At 39.8% G+C, this 18,094-nt stretch overlaps 1 protein-coding gene across 1 annotated transcript; it reads left to right on the plus strand. All coding sequences in view use genetic code 11, as the record gives it.

The window, feature by feature from the left end:
• Positions 1 to 4,520: 4,520 nt before the first annotated feature.
• On the plus strand, positions 4,521 to 13,766 carry EGR_01821 (Putative adenylate kinase-like protein C9orf98; the record flags this gene model as incomplete). Its single annotated transcript, XM_024491070.1, has 20 exons — positions 4,521 to 4,604; positions 4,637 to 4,721; positions 4,749 to 5,045; positions 5,083 to 5,154; positions 5,598 to 6,083; positions 7,078 to 7,550; positions 8,820 to 8,912; positions 9,706 to 9,830; positions 9,868 to 9,943; positions 10,271 to 10,359; positions 10,431 to 10,582; positions 10,852 to 10,943; positions 11,038 to 11,109; positions 11,149 to 11,270; positions 12,236 to 12,398; positions 12,746 to 12,844; positions 12,884 to 13,153; positions 13,185 to 13,378; positions 13,413 to 13,539; positions 13,710 to 13,766. The coding sequence occupies 20 exons, from the start codon at positions 4,521 to 4,523 to the stop codon at positions 13,764 to 13,766; spliced, it is 3,228 nt and encodes a 1,075-aa protein (XP_024354526.1).
• Between the last annotated feature and the right edge of the window lie 4,328 nt (positions 13,767 to 18,094).

Here is an 18,094-nt window from a genome sequence, read left to right on the forward strand (position 1 = left end):
ACGCCAGTAAAGTATTTAAATTTAGATGCTTTTGTCGGCCTACATTTTTATGAGGTGCGCTTTAGCTAAATCAAAACTTTTGGGTCCATAAAAGAAGAAAAAAATAGGTGTAGAAACTGCATTTATTTTTTGGTGCAATTTCTACTATATTTATACATCTACTTTAGCACTTCACTAATACCCAGACAGCCTCGATGTGTCGGTACGACCAGCTTCACTTCGTCCTAGCTGCTGAAATGCTGATCCGCCGAGGAAAATCGTCTAGGTACCAGAGTGCCTTATCCCTTCAAAATCGCAAGTGTTTGAAAATGTTCTTACCGACTGTTCCTATGAAAAGATTTACCTCCAGTGCAAGTTTTACACCATATTGTCATTTGTTATTGTTTAGGTATTTTAAGTGAAAAATGGTTGCAGGGTTGAAACCCTGGAATACCTTATACCTACAATGTAAGCATCTTCAGCATTAAACGTCATTTTTCGGGAAAAATTAACGACCGATATGTCGCATTCCTTAATTGCATGTGTATTACCATGTGTGGGCCGTAACACACTATGTTCTCATTGTTTTGTTGGGAATAAGCTTGAAGCTCTTGTAGAAAATTTGTGCCTCATTGTTCACTTTTGAATTCCTCCTTTCTATATATCGGATTAGGATGTAAGTTTGAAAAGCAGAATATAAAATAGTGCATTGGCTCCTTGCTTGACCCTTGGTTTTGGTAAAGGAACCGTCCAGGTGCTCCGCCATTGTACCTTCGCCGGGTGGGCTGGCCTCCGGGACATGATAGCAGCCGAGTATTGTCTTCTTTCACCTTCGGTGAAGTCTCGGGGTGCTGCAATATTTCTCCGGATTCTTCAACACTCACGATTTAACATGGCAAAATTTGACTAAAGGCCAATGTGCATACTCTAATTCTGCTTTAAAATAAGTAGAGTAGTAAGCTTTATGGCATTTTTTTAATGCTCTTTAATACGGGATGAGGTCTGCCTATATTTTTGATATACCAACTCACTTACGAATAAAATAAGACATTACGAGCAGACAAAATGTTTAAATGAGTAGTGCAATAAACAAAATGTATGTAAGCACTAGCATTATCCCTTTCCATAGGGATTTAAACCATAGTTCATTATCTAATTACTTACCGAAAACAAGTTGTATCTACTTTGATAAAAAAGCGCTAAATTTCACGTGATCGCTTCCCTATTTCAAGAGAGTATTTAGCTAGATTTTCTACCTATCTAAAATGCCCTAGTGAAAACAAAAGCAAAAATAGATCGCGGGATTTGTGTTATTCGATAAATATTTACATGCAAAGTGCTTTGAACGCCTCGAAAAGACTCTTCATTGTCCGCAATCCAGAGTAGTAGGACATAAAATTCTGTTTTTGTGGAATAACTTGTGATTTTTTTGTTGGATTACTGGAGCATTGCAAGTTATAAAAATGATAGGGCAGAGATATCCAAACCCTTCGCCAACATTACTTTGAAGTGTCATAGTTTTTATTGCCTTAAGTGGGTGGTGCTAAGCCATCCATGCACACATCAGTTTTCCACTGTTAGAGTATGTCAGTAACAATGCAATAAAATTTTTGGAGGTGACATAAAGTATTCTTCTGGGTGTAACTTGTCTTTGAAACTTTACAGACGAAATGCATTTAGGAGTTGAAAGGTGTAATAACCAACAAGGTGAGTAAAAAAGGTCTGGTGTACGTGCCAAGAAAACTTAATTTCATGCCAAGTATGGGAGAGGCGCAATGTTGGTGATGGTGAAAGGGGATTGAGCAACGCATGAGGCATTTGGGTATACCAGCGCTTTGGCAATTCTCGCTAAGAACCGGCTGAAATTATTACCTCAAGAAAATAAGACATCAGATTCAAAACAGAACTGCTTCAGAAGATGCGCTTTTAAATCATCATACAGGATCAGAATACAGCAGAAGAATAGCAAGTGTTTACTCTGGAAATAATCTCGCCATAAATAAGCATTTTTCACCACCGTAATTTTTTATTTCGAAAATTAATGATGAGATACTTAGCTTCCCAGCGTCAGTCTAAGCAGCAACTGGTGACTTGGTCACTACTTTTTGGGTGATCGTGCAGCAAAAGTTCATCTCCTCCCTTGAATCGGTATAACATTTTCAGACGCTAGCCGCTGGCGACAACTTTCAGTGAAAATTTTTGCTAGCCCGTCTTCGCCTGCAAGTCATCTTGAATCCCTTTGTGCCTAGTTAGCGCCATTAACATCTGAACTGATTCTGGGGTACGGTTTGGGGGTTTCCTGGTTAGAATGCCCTCCCCTTTGGCTTAAAAGTGAGATGAACACGCATTTCTGGATCCAAAATTTTTTGAAACAGGTGGAGTAATGCAGCATACGCTTTTTCTGCAATAAATCCATCTGATGCTCAAAACATAAGATTTGTGTTTTTACTTTCCATTTCGAATGCTAAGTAATTATTTGCAAATTTTTCTCTTCTTTTATGGCCTTACAATACTCTAAAATGTCTTAATGGGTAAGTTTTGCTGAAATTCTCTTTACTTATTTTAAGTCCCGTGCTTTTGGGTATTTAGAAATCATTATTATTCAAAACCCGATAATTTGCTCTTTTGAGTCACTGCAAAGTTTCTAAAATGCTGGTTTCTGAAACCATCACATTAAAAAATTCTAGTTTTAGCATATTTAATTCCGAAAAACAAGGAAGAAATTGTTTCACAAATTAGGATATCCGTTGCGCCAAGGAGTTTATTAAAATTTTCACACTTGATTTTAAAGCCCAATGGTAATGGTGGATGAATGCACTTTTGAATTTGAAAAAACCCTATAGTAGAGTTCGTACATTGCTTAGTCGGATCTCTTAAAGTAGGAATTTAAGTTGTAGTGTCCACGGGACGGCTAAAGCCACTTTTATAAATCCTTCAGGGGAAAATCCCAATTTAGGGAATGCAAGAGCTCGCCTCAAATTTGCTTAAATTGACAGGTTTATATTGAAATATGTTGGCAGTTTAAAAATCCCAGACTTAAAAATTTAGGCTTTCCAACAGTCTATCTTGTCCACCAAACCGTGTGAGGTAATTTAACAGGCAAAAGGCATCCCATTCTTTCAGCAAATTTCTCAAATTTCTTTAATGTCGAACAAAATGTTTTATCAAAATCTTTTCATTAACTCAATTTCTCGCTAAGATGTTTACTGGTACCGGTTTAAGATGCGTCAACTTGAGTATCCCCTCATTTAATTGGCTAGTTTACTAGAAAATTATTCAAATCAAGATGAATACTAAAATCGCATACTTAACAAGTATTATGCCCTCTTTCATCTTCAAGGAAGTCTCAAGACGCTACATTCATGCCGTTGTAATGTGTGAGTACATTGTCGGAAAAGCACTTATTTTACAACTTTTAGAGGACTTTTTGTGTACCGTGTGATGATCAATTTCAGTACATGTAGAATACTTTGCACTAAATAGCGGGAATCCATTTGTATGGATAAATGGTCTTTTAGATATATGGTCAACTTCTTGTCAGGATTGCAAAATGCCAGCAAATTTAACCACCAGAAACTCGACTAGAATTTTGCGTCCTAAGCTAAAAATTAATATGCTAAGCATTTAATTTAATAACGTCTAAAATTGTTGGCAAAATACATCGGTAATGTAAGGCCCAACTCTTATTCATTTTATAAAAAGGAGTTTCATTGCTCTCTTATTTCACGTAGTCTAGTTAATTTCATTTATTGCAAAAGGGTTGAATAATTTCCGGTCTGTCCTGCATTCATTACGCTGTGTATGGATTTTATGGGTAGTATTAAAGTGAGCTGCAAAGTTATGTACCATAATACGTATCGCTACCAGATTACGGAATGCCGATGAGCAAGTATCGAGCTCCTCATTGTTTGCACTTGTGCTTTTGCGCTTTCAACTAAAACAGGGTAGAGAAAACATTTTTTGGTAAGTAAAAAAACGCAGCAGACAACTTTAACCAAACTCTTAAACTTAAATTTCTCTAGCTTTCACCATTGACATTTTCTTTGATGTATCAGTATAAAATATTTATCTGAAGAATCTGAAAGGCCTGAGAATACTAGTGCCAAATTTATTGTGACATTTCAGTTAACACTTCTAGTTAATATATTGTGGCATTCAAGTGAATATTTCAATACTCGTACAACAAGTCTATATTTAGACCTTTATATTAATCCAACTGGGGTGCAAATTAAATTAATTAATTCCCCCTGCTCTCACCATAAACAAATGATATAAGTAAACTTGATCCACATTAATTTAAGGCAAATTTTGATGCTTTGCTAGTCGAGTCACGCTACATACTGTACTCCAAGTCAAGACTTAAAGGACATAAAAATTTCCTTTTCTGTGTAAACCAAAGTTATAGAAATTAGAAAGCAGTTAGCGGTACAAGATCTTGTCTAAGTTATTTTGCTCTTTAATGTCATGTAGGAATTAGTACTAGGATTGGCGGTGATTGTTTCAATTTCCGTCGTCAGGGTGACGATGCCAACCACTTTGAAATGGATAGACTAGAAAGACCTATTCGCATTCCACCACAGTTTGTTGATTACGTAAACAAGCATTCGATATTTGAAATACAAAAGGTTTGGTTAATTGGAACTAACTTATTTTGAAGGAACTCTTGAAGCGTCTTATTATATGGAGACCGCCAGATCCCATAACATTTCTTATTGATGTACTTAAATCTGAGTCACTTAATAGTAAACTCTTGCTTTGACTTTTACAAGGCGTAGGCCCATCCATTTTTATACTTGGGCCGCCCTGTGTTGGCAAGCACACACTGGGAAGACATGTGGCTCGTAAACTAAACTGCGTTCACATACCTGTGAGAGCTCTGCGACAGGCCGCCGAAGATAATCTCATCAGACAGAATAACGAAGGTGCAATTTTCTACGCCGATTATTTAAGAAAACGAATTGAGGAGAAAGATTGTAAAACAATGGGTTATGTGTTAACTGGTTTCCCGATGACTGAGGAGGAAGGAAAGGCTCTACAAATCTTCGGAATATTTCCAGAAAAAATTAGTAAATGCCATAAATTTCCTTGTAATTGTTTCACTAGTCGTCCTTAATGCTTCAGACAATGTACTTAGGAGTCGAGTATCTGGAAAAGTCATTGATAGACTCACTAAAGGTATGCTCCTCTGGTTTAATTTTTGGCTATTATTGATTATTATTAGGCCCTCTCAGCCTGTACGAATGTTTGACGTGCATTTAGCTTCGTTATTTGGAGTCCTGTAATCGTTTTTTCTCCAGCAACGGATTGCGGCGCGTCCAAAATATCAACTAATTAAGACATCATTGCAAAAACTGGAGGCTTTTTTGTTTTATGAGAGCTATGCTTCATAATGCCGGGACATCGTTTCAGTCCTGTAAAGTAGTGTACAACTGAATCAAAGTAAGAAGTCGCAGTAAACCTTTATTTTACCACAATTATAGACATTTGGTACTTTAGGGTCAAAAAAGTTAAAAGAAAAATAGTACTAAAACCTTTACTGTAGTATTTGTTGTGTCTTTTTTGATGACCTTGCAAGAGCTGTTTTTAATAGGATGCATTGTTGACGCATCGCTTTGCAGAACCATACCATAAGCTCTACAACCCTCCATCGGACCCCGAAGTTGAGAGTCGTCTGGTTCCAGCAGACGATGCTTCCGACATAGACTGTCGCATTGCAGAGTTTAGACATCACTTCATTGCAATCGGCCAAATGTACACAGATATCATCGTGAACTTGCGGGGGGACCAGCCGCTGTCCGACCTCTACTCTCAGGCCATCTGCCATCTTTCTCGGCCAGCCCGCAACCCAGCCATGTGGACGCCGCGCGTACTCCTTCTTGGCTTCTCGGGTTCGGGTCGCAAAACCGTCGCCGATAAATTGGCCGAACGCTACGAACTCATACCTGTGCATTGTGGTACTCTTATTCGTAGGGAAGTTATAAGGGAGACAAAACTTGGCACTGCAATGAAAATCTACGTCGATGCTCATAGCTCAGGTAAAAACAAAGATTTCGCTATGTTGTATCAATGTATATTTGAACAAAAATACATGCTTCAATGTCCACGTAGATGGTGGGTCCGAGTTAACAGGTTTAAAATGGAAGTCACAATTTTAGCCAAAATGGATCAAGTTTTATGAAACCTGATTAAGCACTTTAGAGTGAATCCATCTACTTCCAAAGTTGGTGTTTTCGTACGTTTAGTTGAAAATACTGCCACAAAGTGTTGCAGTATTTTCCGAAATAGCATCAATTCTTATTAACTGATGTTTTGATCATTAACTTTACCATCAAAGTGTACTTTTACAAATTCATTAAATGTTTTGACTCCCTTCCTTGGCATGAGATTCGCTTATATGACCATTTTACAAGATACACTAGAAGTTGTTTTGAATATCTGGCCCATTTTCGATCATTTAAACGATTTTTATAGCACACTTACCTCTCCAGTTGATTTTCTCACCAAACGTTTTTTGATAGTCATCGAAAGTGCTAATAGTTAAAAAGTTGATTCTATTGCCAATTTTAACATTTACATCTTCATGAATTGGAATGTAAGTTTCCTTATCACGTTGTGAATTCCTTTCCAAAAATTATTTAGGTCAATATTGCTCATTATCTCTGTTTTTGTCCAAGCAATGTTTTTTTTTACACAGAAATCTACCTACCTCTGCCAAATCACTTTTCATAGTTAATAGCAGTGTAAGGTTTGCCAGACGTTGACTAGCAAGGTGCTTTAATTGCTACTCAAAAAAATAAGTAGCAAATATGATAATCTATGGCAAGATGAGTAGAAGGCAGAGATGTCCCCATCAGCACCTTATTAATGAAATAGTGAAATTTGGGGGTGGGGGCAATACACCTGATGTAAAGGAAGGATGAATATATTAGAGTTCCGAAGCTTATATGGCCTTTAATTTGGTGATTCTATCCTTCTTATAGTACCGGATTTTCTCAGTAGCTCTTTGTGTTACTTAAATACCTCACTTAGGTAAAACACCGCTATTTGTTAGCAAATAAATGGGGGAGATTTACATCCCTTTGTCGTCTACTCAACCAGTTCCCGATGAGATGGTGATCAAACTGTTACAAGCGCGTCTGTCGGAGCTCGACTGTACCCTGAAAGGGTGGGTGCTCTTCGGTTTTCCGCGAACGCGTCTGCAAGCACAAATGCTGGACGAGGTGGACCTTGCACCAAATCGGGTCCTCCTCCTTAACATCGGACACAATGACGCTGCAGCACGTCTAAACGTGCGCCGGGTGGATGTGGTGACGGGCGCACGTTACGACCTCTGCCTTGCGCCGCCACCCGAGCCGCCAGTACCCATGCTGGAACGCGTAGCGGGCCGGGTGGGGCGCCCGCCGGGCATGGCAGAATGTGAAGTGAGCCTCAAGTTGACCCGCCACGCTGCTCACCGTGACGAACTTGTCGAGTATTATGGCCCTCGGGTGCTTAACGTGAACGCGGACAGAGAGAAGGAAACGGTATTCGAGCAGGTCGAGTCCTTCCTCGTCAACAAAATGCCGCGTCCGGTCCATCCAAAATAAATGACAAAAATTAATTTAATAAATCTCTTGTATCTCCCCTTTTTTGTCTTACTCTACTGCTGTCCACTGCACTACACCACTGCAAACAGCTGCCAACGTTCGCATTCCATCACTGTGTGTCCTGCTTGAGGCAATTCCATCTTTTTGACGAATGTGAGAAATGTTGCTCAAAAACATTGATGTAGATCCCGGATTCCGGCTGTTTTTGCATAAGCATAGCAAATTTTCAAGTCAGAAAAAATACTACGTAGGTATGAATATCAGTGCTCTGAAGGGATAATTGCTTAACTTTAATAGGTCTTATTTACTACTACTGGGAAATATCGGAAAGTTTCCAATTTCATATAAGTATTTGAATTGTATGGTCACCGGTATTTGCATAAATTAAAAACCCCGAAGTTGTAAAACTCCAGATGTGTAAATTAAAACCCTAAGAAGGAATAGATTTGTTTGAAGACAGGCATTAGGAATACACACCGCCTTCGCAAATGTTTTTAGTATCCACTTTCCTCTGTAAGGAAGGGTATTTAGTGCTCTTTTACAGAAACGGGTAGTTGATAGGGCATTGGTTGCTCCACAATTTATCAGGACACTGGGTGACATGATTCGCGGCACATCATTTACCATTCACATGGACTGACGCCCTAAAGTTTTTGTGTTAAGAATTTCTAAGAATCTTAGATGGATTTTAAAATGATTTTAGGCTTTTAAGGTAGATATGATCAGACTGATTTCCTGTTGGAATCGCATCTTGTGTCCGCGCGTATCAATACTGGCCATAAAATCCCTGAATACGCACCGCCAGCTTTGCTTTTAATTTAAGTTCCTGTAAAAGTCTGTTTTAGGTGAATTTGAGAATAAAGGCCACCATACTAACTCGCCAATTATTTTGAATACAGCTGATATTTTAGCATTGGTGTATATTTACAAGATTTAGAGCCTCCAAAATAACATTTTCAAAGTTACGAGGTTCCCACTTTCGTACCTAAAAAACGGGTTTAGGTGTAAATCATTCCCTATTTTATCTAATTCCTCTGTGTATTAACTTTCACCAATCTATAAGTCATCCTGTAACCGAAGCTACCAAAGCATTAATTGGCACAAAGCTGCATAAGTCGAACTTCTTGCAGTATGGGAATAGTCTTACTGAATCCCCCATGAGGCACAGACGTTCACATCCTGTCGACCACGTTGTCATCTGATTAGGCTTTTGACTGTACTTAGGAAACTGATGTGTTTGAATCTCTCCCTTAGGCTAGAATTAACCCCTTGGCAAATTTGAAAGATGAAGAGAAAGCGATTCTGGAAGAGTACTTCCAACAACATCATATTATGGAAATTTTTGAGGTAATCTACAAAATGGATAATTTCTTACACTAGTTTTTATCGTTTCTAACCAAAAGCATATGAAACAGTTAAATACGTTGACGATTTCAACAGCAGTTTCGTATTTACCTGAGTGTAAGTCAGTAGTTTATGGTTTAGGCTGAGGACGGTATTCATAAGTTTGTATCAAATGAATGCAATTTCCAAATTATTAATTGTCAACATTAATGTACCTGTTTTCTGGGAAATTGTCATTGTAGCATAAGGGTCGCCGGAATCCCTACTCCTTTTACAATTGCCGCAATTGTACCCGTCGAGTTAGGTAGCGAAGTTTGTTGCTGGGTAATCTAATTGTAGAATGATTTGTGAATTGGTGTTGATACCAAGCGTAAAATCCAACATGGAATTTTAGTGATATTGAACTGAATTAAGATTCCGCCTTTGAATTATGCGTTTTACTTATCAGCTCTCGGGGTCTTAGTTAAGGTGTTATACGACACTAACTTGGTTAAATATTAGAAGGTTGCACTTATTCTCCTCGGACGACAAACGTCATATATACACTTTATTGTCTAAAATCCACCAAATCTGTTTGCAGCCAGTTGGTGCGAACTAGCAAGAAGTATGTCACCTCCTTGTAAGATTGGAATCGGATTCAAAAATTTGGGAGTCACATATGCGTCTCTGATGGTGAATGGATTAGGTAGTGTTAAAATTACTTCTGAATGTAGTTCGTCTGCTATGCAAACCATTTTGTGTTGATAGTTGCCACTTTTGCTATTGAATATAAAACACTTAATCAATTCATTATAAGTCGAACGGTAATTTCCTCAAGGCTCTATTAGCTGGTCTCTGTGTTATGCTTCCACCAAGGCCTCGAGATTGGCTAAAGGACAGTCTGAAAGTTCTTTCTTCTGCTCCATTTCTTCAACTGAGCAGGTAATGTAATTTCACACGTTTTACAAGCCACATTCAGTGATGTTCTCATCCCCGAGCAAATTCGGCCCCTCACTACAGGACCTTGGAGACGCTTTGACTATCGCGATTTCATGGTAGGTGACCTGATTTTGATCTCGCATTTCAAAGAGGTAGATGTAAACTTGCCCTGAAATCATTCACTAACTGTTTAGTCTTTGGAAACCCTATTTTAATTTGTGTTAATCTTTCATATGTTGAGAATAAAAATATTTGTCTGAGGAACCCAACGAGACCCCAAAAACTGCGTATTTTTAACGACCGTCTCTTTCTACACGCTCATTGCAAATCATTTACTGTCGATAAAGATAATTGAAATTATCCCCATCTTCCCATTCAATTTAGAGTTTACTGACTGATTGAATTTAAGCAGCATTCCTTATTATTTTTCTTCTGTGCGAAAGCTCCATCACCTCGGCCCACCGGTAGATCCCTGGAAAATGACTATTGCAAGGGAATTCTCAAAGAGGAATGACCAAAGAAAATGTCTAAGGTAAGTGGTAAAAAGCTGGGCGTTGGCGAATTGCGCGGTTGGTTGGCAAATAACATTCGCTTCGTTTTAAGAAAGTGGAAAGGTTTGATCGAGGACACAAAGGAGACTGAATCAACAGATGATTGGGTGTTTACAGCTCGGATTTGCTATGCGCGAAAAACAATGGGAAAATTCCTATTTGTGTGGAGAGATTATGTACAAAGGCGAAAAACAAATATTAGAGGTCAGTATTTCAAAGTTTAAGTGCAAATCTGTGACCATCTCAGGGAGTTTTATTGGGTAAACATTACCTAACCGACCAAGCTATATTTTAAAATTTTCCCCAATATTTCATATTTCATGTAGGCATCTAAATCCGAAACAATTTCCAAAAGAGATTTTAGGTGTTGTCTTAATTAAGCTTACTCTTTACATTACAGTTCTGCACACAGTTTTTTTAAGCATTTAAAGAGCTCTCTTTGTACATCAATTTACCTTTATCTCTCTTCATAGCATTCTGTGACATGATGAAGGAGGTGGAGAGGAATATTCGCTTGAGCATGTCATTCCAGTCGTTAAAGGCTTCGGTATTTGGTGCAGCCCAAGTAAATGTCCTATCTCGAGGAATAAAACAATTGTCTGTATCCACCACTTTTTCGGATGCTGTCAGCCATCTGATTATTTCTTTAACAATCCTAGATTTTACCAAGAGGTGTCTGCCGGTTCCAAAGAGACTGGCTTACTGAATTGCCAGACCGCATTCAAAGGATGGTACCGACTTGGTTTCTGTTCGCTAAACTTTCTATTTAGATATTCTCCCACTTGACTCCCATTGATTTTGCGAGATGTGCTCTGGTGAACCAAGCCTGGAAAGTAGCTGTCGACCTTAATGCGGCCGCAGTTGACCTTGACCTTTCTGAGATTCCCAATCGGTGAGTTAATGCGAGCGTTAGTAAACCTGGGAATCTGAGGAACTGAATTGGCTTTCATGGTAGATATTAGCTGAATTCAAAAGTTTGTTGGAATAATGAGATACTAGTTTTTTTTTGGTGTGTCAAAAAGCTCTGAAAGCCTAGTTGTCTTCCTCATTTGTAATTTTTGTCTTTCTGTGACTACTTATTATAATCCTGATTTTGATTCCTAACTTTCCTCTCTAAAATTTTTCCCATTGTAATCTTCGCTTTAAACTATTTTCAATCACTTCAACCACAAATAATCATTTGGAATTTGGCTCAATGAAGTTATGCAACTATTACTTTAGTGACCCTATCGTCAGTAATCTCTTATTGGATACATGGTAACTGAAGGAAAAGCAACTACCTGTGAAAAACGTTTGCTTTTCATCAAATAAGTCTGAATTATAGGTCCATGAGTTATTTCGTGGGCACATCTAAATCTACTTTAGCCAGAGGTCCTGATATTAGACTTAGGTGTGGCTGTTTTTCCTCCAGTTGCATCTCTGATTTATTATCGAAGATCTTCAAAAATTTTTCAAACGAGTTGCATTTTTAAGAATTGCATGGTAGGTATTAAACTGCGCGGTTGTGAAGTAAGTACAGGAACTTAAGAGTTTAGACCTCTAACCTTAATATGCATTATTTTGAAAGAGGTTCTTTCAGCACCCCGAGTCTTTCCCAAAGACGTAAGACGACATAAGACTAGGATAGAATGTGTACTGTCGTCGAAGAATTGGGCTGGAGGGGGGAAGGGGATCTACTAGGATGGCTTGAAGGCCATGTCGTCTAGCGTAAGCACAAAGGCAGAGCCTTAAGTGTCTTTAAAACCAAAACGTATTACAATTTTCATCAACTTATGCGGCTACTTTTCATTTACTCTGTAGTAAATTTGGTTCATGAGTTCCCAATGCCGTGGTGATCTTTTTTGTTTCCATCTTTAGCGCCACCAATGCATTGATGCTAAAGTTGTTGCATCAGCGGAGGAAAAAAGTCAGAAAAATTAATCTAGCCAATTGTTCTTTGCTTACTTCATCCGGACTCGCAGCACTCACGCTGTGTGCCAATCTACAAGTAGTGAATTTGGACAATTGCTCCAACGTGACTGTAAGTCGCACTCACTTCGACGCGATCTACTTCTCCCCTAGGACGAATTTGTCGGATCTCTCCTCTGTGGCTGTCCGACACTAATTAAACTTGGCCTCTCCCGCACCCCTACATCGGATAAATCTCTCAGCAATCTAACGCAGTAGGCCCCACTTCCTTTTCTTAAGAAAAATCATCAAGAAACGCAACCAATCTCGTTTGGCTCTCACTTGCTTATTGCACATACATTACTGACATCGGACTAAGTTTCTTTGAGGGATCCCAGTTAGTCTGTTCCTTGCAATGTGTCAACCTTTCTGGGTGCTCAGGGGTACCATGTTCATCCCTGATATCATTTCAAGCTCTAGGTGACGTCGCTTGGTTTGATCACCTTTGCCCAAGCTATGGGTGGTATTCGAAGGTGGATTTTGAATAATTTGCCCCAACTAAACGATAAGGTTTTAGAGGTGAGCTTATTTTGTACTTGAAATTATCCAAAACTTCAGACAATTGGTTCGCGAACTGCGTTGGAAAGTCTTGAATGCAGACATAGCACAACACCTACAAAACACTCGGTGATTCAAAAACAAATAGCTTATTTTGAAAAGAATGATTTACAGATGAAGCGAGTCACAAGCGAAGGTGGTACCATCAAAATTTCGAGTAGTAAACTGAAGAGCCTTTGCATACACGGTGATAATTGGCTGATGGATTTTGGATTTAGACGCTTGTACCCTGAAAAGTTGACAAAATTGGTTGTTGTCAACTGTCCCAACGTAAGCTTTTGCTATTAACACTTGTGATTAGGTGGAAGACCAAATAATTGGGCGACTGGTAAAACTTGAGAATTTGAGATGCCTTAATCTCTCACACTGCTATCGTCTAACAGACAGATGCGCTGCACTGATATGCGGGTCAAGTTATGCCAGTAGGCTACAGGAACTCTACCTGGCTTACTGCTACAAGCTCACAGACAGTGGAATATCGCCTCTTATACAGAAGTGAGTGGAGATTACTTTTGTCCGCATGTTTCAGAATGGCGAGTTTGTTCTACCTAAGTTTGGAGGGATGCTCCGCTCTAACAGATGAGGCTTTGATTGGAGTAAGAAATTGCAGAAATTTGTGTTGGATTAACATTTCTAGAACGTGCCTAGGCGATACGGTAAGCATTTTGCCTAAAAAAAATGGGCTGAAATCTCCATTTTATGTATGAGAAACGGTCTAGCACCATTCGTTTTCGATTTTTTAACATTTTGTGCACAGTGGATTGCTGAACGACCCAAAGCTAAGTGGAGGCTAAAATAACCGCCATTTTGAGGTATAATTCTGCAGTTGGACATAATTGTTCTCCTCGTACAAGTCGCCCAAGTTCACTCCATCCGACAATAACAGAATCGAAGATTTGATACTGGAAAGTAAAAGTGCTTTGAAACCTTTGGCATGGCACCCATTTGGGCTAAGTGATGAAACTGTATTTACCGGTGCGATTAAAGTACAGAGCATCAACGATTCTAAACCATCTAAAAGGTGTCACAACGGCAATCTCGTCAAACCAAGACGATTTGACATATGAATTCAGTTCTTTTTTTCGGCAAATTATTCGTGGTGTCATTTGACAGGACCTTTATCGACACTTTTCAAGGACAATCAAAAAATAAAACAAAGGCCCCTCTCACCGGGATTCTTCATTCTAGGGTTTGAGTTAGTGAATTTGCCACGAATTCGTAAGATCCCCGATTACTGGTTCTGCATTTCATTTTGCGACCTCATATTAGTTAAACAACTTTGAAATCTGTAGCTTTGGAATCAGTGCTACCTAACCCTTGTCTACTACGTGTCTATCATTCCATCAAAGTGTACCCATTGGGAGCTGCACAGGCCACAAACCACTTCTGCACGACGCACACATGTAATCCGATTGAGCAAAAAACCGCCCGGACACAGCCCCACACCACTCCACATCTAAATCTATTGCTTACTTCAACAAACCGCTTCACTGGTGCCTTTAAGGCGTTGGAACGGTGTGCAAATCTGCCTCGGCTAGCCAGTATAAACTTATCTGGCTGTCAGCACATCTCCGATCGCGGCCTGATCCGAATAGCAACTCAATTAGGCAGGATAGAAGTTCTCCGCCTCTCCGAATGCCGAGTAAGACTGCAGCCCTGATTCCCTAATCTTATTTTTAAGTGCATTACAACTAGAGGTATCGAGACAGCGATCAGCCGTTCCCAAGGCATTCAGACACTTGACCTAAGCCGCGTCAAGGCAGTAAGAACGCCCACTTAAAGGTTACTCATTAGGTCACCGATTCGGTCCTGAGGGCCATTTGGAGCCATTGCCCCTATTTGCGCGTCTTAAAAATTTCCAACTGCACTAGGATAACGTAAGTTGCATGATTCATGCGCAAACGGGACCCGTTTTAGAGAAGCAGAACTTGCACAGCTCCGTGCGAAGTGTATACAACTGAGGCACTTAGAAGTCCAAGGAGTCGCCTTACCCAAGTATTTAAGGGTAAATACTTTGCAGGTCCATTCGAAGAATGCTGAAAATCAAAGTTGAGCAGTTCGTCCACAAGAGCAGTTCCCAGAATAATTGTGGTGATAAAGGAAACATTTTGATTGGATGTTTGTGACAGAAGTGAGGCACCCCATGCATTTTTGCCGAAAAATCACATTTCTGGCCTTTTGGGATGCACAAAACTGATAGCAGACTGAGTAAATTTTCAACGATTACGTGAATAATAGCCTCAGATCAGCAAATGCACGGTTAATTTACTCAGAGATAAAAAGGGGACGCGATACAGTCTGGGAGAGCAAATTTCACTTCAACGGATAGGCACCCTGCAACTTCTGCAGTACGGCACACCAGGAGGGTTTTGCATTCCACAATTACGACAGCAGGTGCCTCCACTACCACAACATTGGGGAGGACGAGGTGGGCCCCCCATTATCGACCACTGTTGACCCGACGTCGGACCAGATCCAATCAGACCACACTGATGTGGTGGCTGTGGCCCCACGCGGACCCCCGGTTGCCGTGACGATAGGAACGCCATCATACGAGCCTGGTGAAGGAAGGTGTTTGCTGCCTGTTGCTGAGGCGACTGTAGGTTACGAGTGATGATGCCACCTGCAGGACGCGAACTTAAAAGACCTGAGTTGTTGTTATTGTGCATGCGCTGCGGCGAGGGGTAAGAAATCCGTAGTCATTATTTCGACACAAAATTTAAATGATTCTAGAGTTGTAGCACTCACATTGTCGTTTCTATCGTGAGGCTGAAGCCTTCTATTTCCTGGGTTCGGATGATGTCGGTTGATGTCAAAGCGCTGAAATTTGTAAATCAAAAAAATATTGGCTTAAGATCAAGATACCTAGTTGAAAGTGCTATTGTGTGGGCATGGTACATGTTATTTGCTTACCTGGCTTCGATTTTGGTCAGATTTCTGCTGCAGATGCTTCCTATTGATAGTGTTAGCAGGAGCGGGGGTAACGAGATCGCCATCAAGTCTCTCATTTGTCTTAACAGCGCCAGGCGTAGTGTACTTGTTTTTATCAGAATTTGGATTGTGCTGTTTGGCGGGTCCTACGTTACGCTTCGATGAATCTGGTTCGGACTTGAAACGCTTGATCCTCTCCACATCAACATCCCTATTATTCGATTAAAATATTACAATGTATTTAAGCGATGCGCCATCTCAATATGGGAGCGTGTTCGTAAAATTATGAAGGATTTTGACCTCCCTGTGATTTTTTTTTCAGAAAAGGTAAGTGACTCAAAAGCAAATCACTGAGTGAATTCTGAAGCAGTGAGTAATACTCAGAAGAAATAGTAGAAAATTCATTCTGCAGATGTACAATTTAAATGAAACCATGTAGCTTGGAGTTAAAGGTACCTTGAGTTGAACCCAGAGTGTCATAGCTAATATGGTGAACAAAACTTAGTAAGAGAGAAAAGCTCGTGTCTCTTAGAAGGATAATTCTTCTAGCATATCGTTTTCAAAGATCAAGCACTAGATGAAATCTGGGGTAAGTTGATAATAATGAGTGGTAAGGAGTACAAAAAATATGATCACGACAAAGAACCAGCACGAATTGAGCGAAGAAAAAGTTGAAAGTGGAATAGTTTCATTAGAGAGAGATCGGTGAAATAAAGTGGGCTTTGGAAGCCATACAGTCCTCAGAGGGAAAATTATTTGACAATGAAACTGCCTTGATAAACGGTAGGTATACCAGCAGTGCTTAGGCGATTTAAAAACCATGTGAAACAAATACCCAACCTCGTTAATCAACTGAAAAGACTTTTTTGGACTCCGATTTAAGATGGAATCTTTCCTCTAGCAAGTTTCCATTCCAGATAATCGACTTGGTTTTGAATGCCTTCGGTTCGCTAGCAGATAGCTCGCACTCAAGGCTAGTTGTGTGGCTTGTACTCAACAAAGCCCTAGTAACACCCCAAAGACGTACAGACAATCGCGTTGTGATGAGTGAGCTTTGAATCTACATTATGGACACAAGATCGTCAGCAAGCGTTGACACTTTCACCCCTGATGTACAAATTCGATGCCCAGAGAGAAAGAAAATCGACAATACAAGTGACATTTTCGGTTAGCATTTTCTTACCCAAATTCTTCGCCCACGTTGGAATTACCATTGTCGGCAGGGGTTTGTTCTGACTCAGCGGTTGCTAGAACGCACACATCGGAGAGAAGATAGAGACGGTCGGGAACGAGTGTCAATTTCATCAAATGGCCAGTACAAATTTGGCGTGGACTGCACCACATTTAGTGGGACATGAAAATTTGGACTTTGAGGTTCAAAATACGTCTTTAAAAAACAAAAACTTGGTGTCCAACCCACCGTATTCTCAAGATCATAGGTATGAGGATAAGTAGCCACGGTGACCTCTGCGCCGTCTTGAATGGGTAACTCCATAACTGCCCCTGGAACTACTAAGATGGGAATTTGACGCCTGTCAACTTAAGTAATCTGTTCTAGCTCCAAACTGCTGCATCTTCCAGTCGACGACTACATTCAATGTTACTTACAAAGCATCTTACATTAAAACCGTTTTTTTCTGTGTACTCAAGTCGTCTAGATCAACTCACATTTTATTAATGGCACTAGTGCACTGCCATGCAAAAAACTATCGAATACCGCTATGAACCAGGTCAAATGATGCTACTGTAAAATAACTGAACCTAATGTAATTCGAACTGGTTCATTACCATATCATCCCTTCCAAGTTAGGCGCATCAATACCGGAAATTGCCTAAAAAAGTGGTTTCAAACTTATTACTGTGATACGCCAAGACATTAGAGATCAAGAATAGCCGTGCAGAAAACTCGAATGGCAAAATATTAACCACATTAGCATAAAAGTGTTCACAGCCTTCAAAAGAACATATGATGGTCAGTGCTTACTTTAACATAATGTACCTACACCACTATTATCCAATTTGCAGTTTGGAGGTCCGCCTCACTATTGATGTCGCAAGCCTAAGTCCAATTACGAGGGGATCGGCTGGCCGTATTGAGTTCGTAATGAATCAACTGTCGTTCAATGCATGAAGCATAACTTACACACCGTCTGAATAAGTTCTACTTTAGAACTTTAGTTGCCAGTACTACTGTTTGCCACATAGACACATTTTACCACCTTACAGGAAAACCCGTCGATAAAGCACTAAAAATGATGAAAACCTACTTTACTTTTGATA

The sequence above is a fragment of the Echinococcus granulosus genome, assembly GCF_000524195.1.
Source record: "Echinococcus granulosus chromosome Unknown EG_S00007, whole genome shotgun sequence".
Classification (NCBI taxonomy): Eukaryota; Metazoa; Platyhelminthes; class Cestoda; order Cyclophyllidea; family Taeniidae; genus Echinococcus; species Echinococcus granulosus.